At 41.2% G+C, this 12,713-nt stretch overlaps 1 protein-coding gene across 9 annotated transcripts in view; it reads right to left on the minus strand.

The window, feature by feature from the left end:
• Window positions 1-12,713, minus strand: part of nav1a (neuron navigator 1a) — an 87,837-nt gene that overhangs the window by 53,751 nt on the left and 21,373 nt on the right. For all 9 annotated transcript variants that reach the window (XM_075476817.1, XM_075476816.1, XM_075476815.1 and 6 more), the window contains 2 exons: window positions 1,919-2,021; window positions 50-376 (listed from right to left, as the gene is read on the minus strand). In XM_075476817.1, the coding sequence (XP_075332932.1) occupies window positions 50-376; window positions 1,919-2,021 (430 nt within the window). The remainder of the gene's footprint in view (window positions 1-49; window positions 377-1,918; window positions 2,022-12,713) is intronic.

Genomic DNA, 12,713 nt, shown 5'->3' on the forward strand with positions numbered 1-12,713 from the left:
CTCCGCCCCACACACTGGCTTTTCAAATAAAAAGAAAAGAACAACTCACCCATTTCCCAGACCATCAATATCATCATCGTCGTCATCGTCATCGTGTGGGCTCTTCCCACCAAGGTCGCTGTCACTGAGGTAATCTGCTTTCAAGAGGGATGGATCGGAGTCCTCCAGGTCTTCGATGAGGTGAATATGTGATGTGTGGCTGATCCGGAGGGGGACGTCTGATGGGGCGTTACCTGTTGACGGAGCGTCACCGGCCTGCAGACGGGGACTAGCCTGACCATGACGCCATGACAGCGGAGAGGAGCGATTTGAGAGACTAGAAATTGAGAAGGCAGCCGCTTCATCGCTGTCGTAGCACATGGTCCCCTCGACACAACTACGGAAGGAGAAAAAAATCCCTTTTTAGGGTGATGAAGACAATTCATTTTCACAGCAATGTGCTTCCCCTAAATAGCTGAAAAGGTTGGGCAAGATTCAAACAGACAGGAAGTGAATGTCTGTTATTTCCTCTTGTTTTTTTGTTGTTTTTTTAGAGAAAATCTTAGGATCTGCTTCCTCCATCCAATCATCCCTCCTTCCTTACCCACCACGTATCCTCTTCTCTCTAAAAAGCCTTATACTGATTGTCAGAGGACTCAGGGATTATTTGGGATGTGCTTGCGTGTGTATGTGTGTGTGGATTCATGAAGCATGCTTTTCGATATTTCTACACGTGCAAGCAACATATTTTTATGATTTACTCTCTGTCAGCAAACATGCCTTTATGTTGCTCCACACTGAGCTTGAAACTGCACAGCAATTTGCATGTGTCGACATATATCAGCATCACCAACATCACAAGCGCTGCCTGTTCCAAAGCAGCACAGCACAGCGCTACTTAACGTCTGGACTGACAATGACGAGAATTAGCACGTTTCAAGCTCTGAAACTGTGCGGTAGGGCATGCATTTGCCAGCTGTGTTAAAATGAATCTGGTCTGCAGAATTATCTTCACAAAAGCCAACAATGAAGATATTTCTGAATGAAATGCTTCATCGGTAACAAAGCAACAGACAGATACAGTAGGAAGTGTAGAGAGGTTAAAGGAGAGGGTTCTACCCCATGATGTTTCTTTGGGGTTTTATAGGCTTTCTTTTTTTTTGTACACATACAAGATTACTGGTAAAACAATTGTAAACAAAACAATTAGCTCTTTTGAAAATCCATTTGTTTAATTCATGCAAACCCCCCGCTCGAAACACTTGTTTACCACAGGATATTTGGCATCCTGTTTGCACACTAAACTTCCACAGTCAGGATGTAAGCCTCAAAGCGAAATTACATCTTACTGACTCAAGGTTATTACAGTACAAAAATGTACGAATGGCAAAGGAAATGTATTCCAGCAGGGAACCATCTGCTCCACTGCTCTTTGTATGAAGAGCGCCCACTGAGGGACAGAGGTAGGACACGTAGCAGGGGACGCATATTCGGACAGACGGGAGGGAAGCTGTCAAGGACAAAATCTGAAGACATGCGGAACATGACCAAAACCAGAGGCAGAGGACGCACAAAACACGCTTACGTGCAATCAATCAGACCATCATTGCTTCCTGTTGTGTTTATGAGCGTTGTAACTATTTATCAGCAGGGCTGGCTTTGAGGTCAGCTTTCAGCGAATCCTGCTTCAGTTCTGTATCACACAGGCACAGAAGGACCAGAGAAGGTGGAGAGTGACAGAGTATCAGCTACCGGTCTAACAGGGATGCTGATATTGATCTGAGCTACCGCAGGCAGTTAACCACCACACCCCACACTCTGTTAGCAGTGTCAATAAGAATCATGTTGACTGCTGCTCATTTTTCTCTTGTGTGTTTTTTGTTTGTTTCTATCTACTCGATCCTGTGCGTGTTTGTGTATGTGTAAGTGAGTGGCTGACCTGTGGCTAAGTTGCACCCCTCTCAGGCTGGTCATGGTTTCCTCCAGGTTCTGTCGTAGGTCCAGAACATTTTTCACGGTCCTTTTCCTCTGGGATTCTGGGTCTGCAGGAAGGCACACACACGCACAAACAAAAATAATCCTGTTAGATAATTAGAGCAAAAACACAAACTACTTCCTTACACACATGTGCAGTTGGACAAGCGCTGTAAGGAAATACAGCCACGTACAAAATATCATATGATTTTAAGGGAACTTGTCTCTACTGCTTATGCCAACAGCTGACCTCGTGTTCAATCCCTGCCCACTGTGGCCAAAATCTAGGATTAATCATAAAAAAAAAACTGAAAAAAAAACTACAGCAGGGGAACAAAATGATGGAAGTAAAAAAAACAAAAAAAAACAAATCCCTTATAAAAGACAATGAAATTTTAGTAAAAGCACAGGCATTTTTTCCAGATGACAGCAGAGAAATAAATTAAATATGAAGCAGACAGACAAAGCAACAGAAAATAACTTTAAGCCCATGTAGGCCTAACTCTCCAGCAGTATTCACTGCTTAAATCCCTATCTTCCTGGATGAATGTATCCCACTTTTCCTCCTCCCCAACCACCCTTCAGTCACATTGCCCGCTCATTGCACCGTGCCCCTTTACCCCCTGCTTGCTCAGCAGGCGAATAAACCAAAAGTTGATCTCACTTAAATCCACGAAGGGACACATTGGCATCTGTGTCACCCCTCCAAAATAAGCTGCAATCTGCTCAGATTGAGCCATGGAGATTCACGCTGAGCCATGCAGCCACACTGCTGTTTCATATTCATATATGTGACCGTGTACCAAGTGATCCAGCATCAACACTGAGGCATTTCCTCATATCAAATTGGGGTTGGTTTATAGTTTTATACAAAAATCTATTTAACTACTTCCAAGTTTGTTCCGTCTACACAAATTCTCATTGCTATACACTCAAATTTAGTTAAGAAAAAAAAATGTCACACCAGGAACCACGAAAAATAAACATATATTAACATTTAGACACCTAGGCTGTGTCATATGACCTTCACCCCCTGCTCTTCTCAACTCTCTGGAGTGTATTTATGTGTGATGAGAGGATGGTCAGATATGGGGCAGTCTATTTACCCCTGAGGTTCAATTCAATTGACCATTACAACAGGCCAGCTGACTCCCCAATAAGCAATGCACGAGAATAACTTAATCAAGGGACGCAGTCAGATAACAAAATAAATGAAGGGTGCTTTGAAGACCCTGAGGTTGCGCTTATTAAACAAGTTTAATTGCATGAGTCTTTGAGAAAGCATAATCAGAATCATCTGACTGTCAATGAATTTTTGCAATTATTTTACAGTAAACAGGGTTTAGCTGTTGAAACTAATAGCACTTACACACAAACAAATACTTTTCCCATCGAGCACTCCCATGAAGAAGCCCAGATGGCTAGTGAGAAGATGAGGAGGAAGAGGTCATCCTAATGAGCAAGGAGGGCAAATCATGAACTGCCAAAGTGTCAATCTCAACAAACGGCTGCAGACTAAAAGCATATACACATTTGTATATGAATGGTTGGTCTACTCACATTCAAACACATATATACACACTGACAGACACTTACACTAAGCCAAACTCATAGAACTGAATTGATTTCTCCCAAAAAGAAAGGCCACAAATACAATTGATTAGGTAGCCCCAGGGACAGGCGGCACAAAGGAGACGATGAAGTCATTGTGATGCAAACCTGCAGCTCACACACACATGAACAGACACATTGCAAATGTTTAAAGACAATAAAAAAATAAAAAACTGGACAAAATTAGAACATCTTTGTTCAGAGGGAGGTGCTCATATGAGACGTGCTGGTGCACATTGTTGAAAATCCGTCTGTCAAGAGCCCCTTTTCGGCTTTTAAAATGTTCACGCTTGCTATTGTGGTCATACAAAGGAACAAAGAAAGAACCTAACACGTGCAAACACACACAAAGTCTAACACACCCATACAGGCTTTAATTGGGTGATTTTAATTACCCTAAACAGGAGCTTTGTTTAACAATGGCGTCAAATTCATTAGATACGGTCGGTGTTATTGTGTGTAAGCATGTGTGTGTGTGAACGCATGTCTGTGAAAGACTTCCTGTCCCGCCTCCGCCCTGACTCTGGTGGTCCCAGCTGGCATGTGTGTGTGAGGAGGGGGAGAGATTAGGGATGCAAATATCCCTGTCAGTCCTGGCAGCTCCCCTGAGGTACAGATGAATTACATAGATCTGGGCAAAACTGAGTGTGTCCCTGTGTGTGTGTGTGTGTGTGTGTGTGTGTGTGTGTGTGTGTGTGTGTGTGTGTGTGTGTGTGTAAGAATATTCGTGTGGATCTTTTGGGACAATACCTCCACCTGCCTCCTCAGGATGCATACGTGAACACACTCCAGCTCTGAAGAGGCTATGAAACCAGATGGGGCGCCTCTCATAATGGCCCACTCAGACTCTTGAAATGAGAGTCAGCATGTTGGGGTGAGAGTGTTGTTGTAAGTGTATGAAGACACTGAATCTAAAGGGCTATCTCTGCATTCTGATGGTAGTCTGCTCCTAGACAAAAACAGTCGAATATAAACTGACTCCTGAAGAAAAGGAGAGCTATTTTACTAGGGGGAAAGCCAGTAGGCATTTTATTTTGGAATATTATATAATTCCTACTGCATCACAACAAGAGTCCAGATGGCCAATCAACGTAAATGTCAAATGGATACAAAAAGCTCTGCCTGTCTCCCTTGTTGTGTGTGGTGAGGTCAAAAGCCCATTAAAAACCCTTGTTGGTTTTCGAATTGGCAGCCACGTTAAGGAGCTTGTTTTTAAATGCTAAAGACAGAAAAGCCAGATGTTTACACAGCGCTTTATAGACTTTAAAAGTTTTTTGGGGACCATTTTTGGCTTTTTTGTCTCTATTACCAGCCGTAGGGCAGCATACATATGACTGATTCAAGATAAATTGCAAAACTGGTGCTGTATCATAATGAAGAAACAACAATGTACTCAACAGAAAAGGGAGATGAACTCCAAGGGAATTAATAATATTGAGATAAATGCCAGTTTGAGTCTTCAGATTCCAATTTATGATGGCAAGATCGAGGGAAGTGGTAAGAAGGCTGCATGATGCAGCCAACAGAGTATGTGGGAATATAAAAGGTTGAAACTGCTGTCCACTTGGTTTCCTCTGGGCTCACTTGACTCTCCTCTCCATTAGAAACCAACAAACTCCCCAAAGATACGCTAATGGGTCTGTCCTTGCGAGAGCAGTCTGCCATTTGGCGTGTGGACATGTTTGTGCAGTAACCCCTCATCCTTCTTCATATGCGAGGACATGAACGTGTATCCTCATCACAGAGAATATGTGGAATATGAATGAAGGTTTGAAAAATGACCCTCATTTCTATTCTTTCCCTCCTTCCCTCCGGAGTTCATCTGTCCCTGTCCTGTCCACATGTGTGCACATATGTTAGTGTCACCACAACCGTCCTCAGGCTGCAGCAGCCTTGTTGCATGACAGATAGCTCTGGCCGGTACTACACCTGTACCTCCAGTGATGTAAGTCTTTAAAATACTCATAATCCAAAGAGGCTGTTTGTCTACAGCAAAGACAATAATTTCAGCATTCCTGACAAGTGACATGCAACAACCATACAAACAGAATGCTAGTAAAACATGTGTAGCTTTTTTTATTGAGTTAACTTTACTGAAAGGTGGCTAAACATGGAAACAAAAGTCAAATGTAGCACTCATCATAGCCGTGATATAAGCTTAAATTCAAAAATGGATTGCTATTCTGTATTCTGTTTAGTACAGGTTAGGTTAATATTCAAGCTTCCTGTCCTCTCTCTTTCTCTGTGCTTTGACTCCACTCAGCCTAGCATCACAGCCCTCAGCTGACCTAAGACAGTTTGCAAAAACAGGAAGCATTACAACATACAGCCATTCCTGCACATCTGGACAGGGCAGACAAACACACGCTTAGGCACCCAAATGTGTATCCACGTGTAAACACACACTGAAATTCATCTGCTTCACCGGGATGTCGCAACAGGATATTAAAGCACTTGAGGATCACATCAGATAGGCAAAATGAATGGTTAATGAGCATGTAGGGGCACATGATCGTATCAGTGTACATCAGATGCAAGCAGTTGTTGGTTCCAATGCTATAAATTATGTAGTGATCTTCCCATGACAAAACGATTAAGTGTGTCAATGCATATTTGCAAGGGGGAGAAAATACTGTGAGCAGTAGTTCTGGTAGTGACTGTGGAATCCATTCAAAATTGGAAATCCTCATGCAGGAGGTTGAACAAAGTAGTGACTGCCTCAGAAACACAGTTGCAGAGTGGTGGACAGTTACAGATCCATAATTCTAGGTGCAGCAACTAATACACAGTTAAAACCTTCAAACTTTAAATCCTCTTAGGTCAGATTGCCTCACTACCAAAACCTGGCTTTCTGAATGTTGACACAAACACAAATACACACACACAGACACACTCAGCATATCTCCTTAACTACAGCTCTATCTGCTTAAAAGTCCCAGCGCTATCCGCTTATTGGGGGACAAGATAAAAAGGCTACAAGACTTGACTTGAGATAAGTTTACTTTCTCAAAGTAGAAGGTTGAGACCTCATCAATGTAATGCAGAAAGAATATCTCATCTCCAACCTTCCTGGTTAAACTTCCAAACGCAAAGAGGGATGTGCATGTATGTCTTCCTCTTTGCTGAGCTGCACTGGGTGAGATTAAACATGTCAGTGATCCTTTGAGACTAAAAAAAAAAAGAAAAAGAGTGAACAATGTTAAACACACGTGTTTGATATAAACACACATGGTATGCAGATGAGGTTGTCAAAATACCATCACCTGGAGGAGAAGCACTATCATCAGCGTTGATGGATTAATGTGTGTTTGTGTGTGAAGCAAGCATCGGAAATGTAACACATCTGACGCTGGCAGCAGAATCTCCTTTTGCTTCCTGCGTATAGTTGGAAAACTTTCAGCTTGAATCTAAATAAAACAACTCTAAATACAGATTGTGTCACACATCCATGCAAGCACACAACCCCGTGCTCACACACATATCAAATAAACCCAGCAACGAGCCAAGGCAGACCATAATGTGTGGCAATGTTTGAGTGTATTTTTGTTCAAGAGGGTTGTTTCCTGTGGAACTGTATTTTACAATGTGCTTAAACGCAGCTGCAGCTCCCCTCGCACATGTCTGACACAGAGGCTGCACTCTGTGTGCAGAGGCTGGACTGTTAATGAGGTGTTTTGGTGAAACAGTGCAACTGATGACAGCAAGTCAGTGTCTCCACTAAAATCTTACCAAATGCAGCTAATGGAACACATGAAGACAATTTAATTGTAAAGATGTATTCATTATACGTGCATACATTGCATACAATGATTTGGTACAAAAGGCTGAAGTGCAGAACATAGTTTTCTCTGTACGCTCTCCGTTAATGCCTCAAAAACGCAAGCCTGTTATAGCATTTTGCTGCTGCTGGGGGCAGTGGAAGAACCTGGCCTCCAAAGGAAAATTGGAAGGGATTTGCATATTTCTCCATTTAAGGTTAATAGTCATATAAAACAATTCAAGCAACACGGAAAAGAGCAAGGGTATAAGTCTCAGTTGAACACCAGTGATTTACCAATCCTCAGATGACACTGTATCAAGAACCACCATTCATCAAAATTTTAAACAACCTCTTGGGCAAGACCTTTCGCAAGCATTGCACAGACATTTTTGCTGGATAAAAGCGAGCATCTACTACTACCATCTATTTATCGCTCTCTCTATATATATTTGCATACATATATATCTGTATAGATCTATATATCATTAAAATTCACAGGAAACATTCATTATGTAAGTTGTTCCTTCTTGTAGTTAACACTAAAGCATCAATGTAGACATATTTTAGCAAAAACATGCTGATACAATTCATCTAAATCCAATGGCTTCAAAAAAAAAACTCTAAGAGACGAATTGATAATTGTATGTTGTGACAGCCCTACTATAATTGTCAATGGTGTAAGTTAATCACAAAACAGTCCCAAGACTTATTCAGATCAATATGTGTGTGCACAACTAATACTGATTCCTTAAAAAGCCACACATCAGTAACAATGGACACTTTTATCTGTGAGCTTTCATAACAGGAAAACACAAATAGAACAGAAATAGAATAGTTCTGAGTATTCCTCATCAGAAGATGGCCCGCATAAATCCCTTCTAGTCTTCATCTCCCTCTCCCTCTCACATGCAATCTCACATGGACGTGTAAGACACTGAATTTAAGTCAATTGTTACCTCGTGAGATTAGCATAGAAAAGTGCGGCAACTGTAACAGTATTGTTACTGTATGAAACTTATTTGAGGACGGTTACTTAAAAATGTATTTCTTCACATTATCTGAGCGTACTCACTTAGATTTTTCACTGGGTAGTAATTTGAGTGTGATTTTCTCTGCAAGAATGACTGGGAGTGCTTCAGTTTCATCAATAAGCACTTTAACCTTTCAAACATCAGCAAAAACATAACAAAACATAGCCCTGCCATCAACAACAGTTTATTACAAATGAGATGGTAACAGCGTTATAACCTGATTTTTAGTGAGGCGTAGTATATGTGAGTGTGTTGTTGTGTGAGAGTTGCTGAGACAAGAACACACTGAGTAAGTAATGTGATTTAGGAGGAAGACGGCAGGAAGCAGACTGCACTAATGCAATGGATCCTGCATTAAGTCTTTAGAGACTGACCACAATGCATTATAAACACACATATTCATACACAAACACTGTATAATAATGCATGCATCCCTGTGTAATTCATTTTCATCTATGAATATTTCTGTTAGAAAGATGTCCTCGGTCCTCCTCCTCAAACACTCGTACCAGAAATATCCTCTCTGCTGTCTGACTGGTGACAGAACACTGCTGGCCGTCAACTCACATCAGAGTTGAAAGAGAGGAAGAGGAAGAGAGAGAGAAAGATCTGGAGGGATGCTTTATTCCTCAGTTTGTCGTTTGTGTTTATTTGGCTTGTCACTAACTCCTCGATCGAAAGGACGACTGCCCTGAATCCTTCACTCATCAAAGCCCGGGGCGGAAACAGCCGCTCTGACCGCACCCGCATCACATTAGAGACTCAGCACTGTGATCACAATGGAGGAACTGAGTGTGAAAAATGCAAAAACGTCAAAAAGATGGATATAGGGGAGGGTAGAACGGAGAGTGTATCAATGACTGAATGTGGCGCACATTTAATGTGCATGTGTGAGCACGCTTTGGACTGAGGACGCTGCGGTGCTTTGACATTCATTTCTGCAGCACTGTTGGGTTCCCTTGAACAGGCTCGTACACGAATGTGTTGCTTGTGCGCACTGTCTCAGTCTTTGTCGAATTCTCTGTAGGGTTTATTGTTGCACAGGGAGGCTGATGCAGATACAAAAGAAACCATTAACCACACAGACATGCCCACACACACAATTCAATGTCAAACTAAAAGAACAAGCAGATTGGAAGTCAGGGCTGCTTTAATCAGCATCCATGTGCCACAGAGTCACAGTTTGTTCTCATAGTGAATTACAGTACATGTGACAATCAGCTTGGCCAAAACCAAGAACACACCACATCTCCAATCTTCAAACCTACATCCCCCAAATACCCAAATCTCTGACCTAAACAGATGCCCTGATGGCTTTAATCTTTAATTCATTTTAGTCTTCATGGCTGGCCTTTTTCAGGGTGATAGATCTATGATTAGTGGAATGGGGATTGAATCTTCTCATTATCTTAATGCAAGGCTTAATCCGAATGCTTGGTTGGTGTCTTAGCTAGGATTCGCTCTAAACTGTGCCAGCCCCATGCTGGGAAAGACCACTGCTTCAGGGAGCTTACCCTCTCACACACACCTCATTACGGGGGCTGGAAGGGACCAGGAGGGGTTATTAGAGGCACACATCTGAGGTTCATTGTTTTAGATTCCTATTGCAGCCTATATTGTATATGATTTACAACATGCCAGCCACATACATTCATTTTACTGGCAGAATTTCACAAGTAGCGTTCATCAACTTTTTCTTCTGCGTCTATACCTTTTGAATTCCCCCCACAGGGGATGAATAAAGTATTTTTCTATACAATTCTATTCTTTCCTATACTTTACCGCTGCAAACAAAATATTGTAAAATACGTCCTATATTTAGGAGAATTACCTTTGCAAGTACGGAGCTGCTCCTCTTAGATGCACAAGCTAAGTAATTCTCTAAATCCAATAAACAAAAAGCTTCTCATCACCCAGTGGTTAAACGTGTATGTCAGATTACAGTTAAGCAGATAATGCAGACACTTATCCTAACCTTGGAATATCGAGGATTTTTTTTTTTTTTTCATCAGTAACAGTGTGTGGGAGAAGAGTTATCTCCTTCAAAAGCTCAGATGAAGGTCTTGGGTTATACAACCTCGATGGCATTCTTCATTATCTTTGCCTATTACTGCAGGCAAATCTCAAAAGGACAGTGTCACAGTGCATGTTGCCAGATGTCACATAAAAGGACATGCACATAACACAAGCACATGTTTTATTCCTCCTAGCTAAAATGTGACACGCAGCCTCCATAACATTAGCAATATCATATGTGTTTCTAACATCTGTAATATAATGTGCTGCATATGCACGCTCATATTTATAGTGCAGAGGACACCAGAAGGTGGGACTGTATTTGGGAGAAGGAGGAGTTGTGGATCACTGGAAATGAAAATCTGAGCATCTATCATCTATCTTCCTATGACAGAGCACACGGAGCAGAACCCAATTAGCTGAGCGTCCCATCGGAAATGGAGAGGCAGAAATGATAAAGGATGAGCCCACAGATGCGAGCTACAGGGCAACTTACTATTAACCTCTACATAACAGACACATGCAAATTCAAAATTGGAAATACAGGCACAACTATCCTCCACGCCTGCTGTGGTTTCTGTAATACACCTCTGGCAAGTTGTGGTTGGCTGCCAGGTCCCACAGCTATGTTTGATCACTTGGGATGGCAGGTAGAAATTTAAGAAACCAGCTCTTACCATTATTATGGGCCCAAGTGGCAAAGAAGCAGGAACTCTATAACATTTGTCCTTATCATTGTATCACTTATTATTTTTACTTTTTTTTAATCATCTACTACAACATAGCTTCATAACTCAGTCAATCCATAAAATTAGGACTGGAATTGCTGTGGCTTGTTACGAAAAGCCAAACTTCAAAAAAGAAAGAAAACTTTTCTGTCTTTCTTTTTTTTTTTACATATCAGAGACAAAAGTTTTCCTCAATCCAACCTCTGGTCAATTCAGAAGTCCATTACTCTGTGTCTTTCAAAATTCGCAAAATAAAATTTTCCATTAAGACTTTTATACATTCAAAATCATTTAAATTCTACCAAACCGACACAGAAATTCTTAGAAACTACACATAAAATGTGTTCAATGGTATTCACACGTGCCAAACAATAAGCCTGTTCTGTTTCGCTAAATATTTGACCAAACTTCAAGACAATATCTGACAATCTACAAAAAGTCAATTTTTTTCTTCTGGCTTTTTATAAACCTGTTCATAGAAAAAAAAAAAAAAAAACTATTCTGCACATGGGATGCCATTACCTCAATTAAGCCCTTTCTATCTAGACTTTTGAGTGAAATGTGAAAATGTTTCATCGGTTTTCACTCTCGCATAAAATTACTATTTAGTAGACCCATTTTTTAAATTTTCTTTTTATCAGCTCCTGCTCAACTCTGCACCGGTTGGAAGGTGTGTATTTTCATGAAGTATGCTCCAGTCGGGGCAACATAAATAGCCACAGCTTACTTTTATCCTTACAGAAACACATGTGTACTGATTGTGACGTTTTACAGGGAGACTCTGAAATTGACACCACCAACTTACAGACAAAAAAGAGATTAGGGTGATTTTTATTTTTTACAATTATCATCAAGATAGCTGGAAGCTTATTCTCTGTCCTGCTGTGTGGGGCTGACATGCAGTCCGCTCAAAAGTAGTAAACTAGCTTGATTATCTCAAAGTCCTGATTATCAGAAACTCTGATTGGGAAAGGCTTTAATCAGCCTGATTGAGCTGGTGTATTGGCATTTAAAAATCCTGTTTAAACACACTACTTTTTGGGGGTCGGTGGTGGTATTTGTGAGGGGCTGTAGGGCATCTCATGTGTCTAATCATTAGTGTAGTCCATAATCTACCTGGTCCAGGGTTTTAGTCACCTGGTGGCCAAGTTATTTGTGTCAATGACATAGCAATTAAGAATTTATCAACGATCATTGAGGTCAACAAATGCTTACAGTTAAAGGCGGGGTAGGGGATCTTTTTCTGGAACATTTTTTTACATATTGCTTGAAATACTCTTCACACCCCCATTGCAACCAATTAATTAAAAGTTTTGACAAAAATATGAAAAGTTTTAGTGGCCTCTAGAACGTACAATCTAGGAAAAACAGTATCCAATCATTGTGAACGGACCGTTCACAGTCTGTTTGGCACCTGATCACTACTCATAGTGGCTTAGGATTTACTGCCTTCATTTGTCTGACTCTGTGAACGAAGCCCAGGTTTTTTTCCCTTTTCCTTTGCTCATCTCTAATTTTACTATTTTCCAATGTACCTGGCTGCGTGATGAAGCTGTGGCCAACAACATCACAACCAGGAACAAGGTCACACACACATATACACACCACTCGCAC

The sequence above is a fragment of the Odontesthes bonariensis genome, chromosome 10 (genome assembly GCF_027942865.1).
Source record: "Odontesthes bonariensis isolate fOdoBon6 chromosome 10, fOdoBon6.hap1, whole genome shotgun sequence".
Classification (NCBI taxonomy): Eukaryota; Metazoa; Chordata; class Actinopteri; order Atheriniformes; family Atherinopsidae; genus Odontesthes; species Odontesthes bonariensis.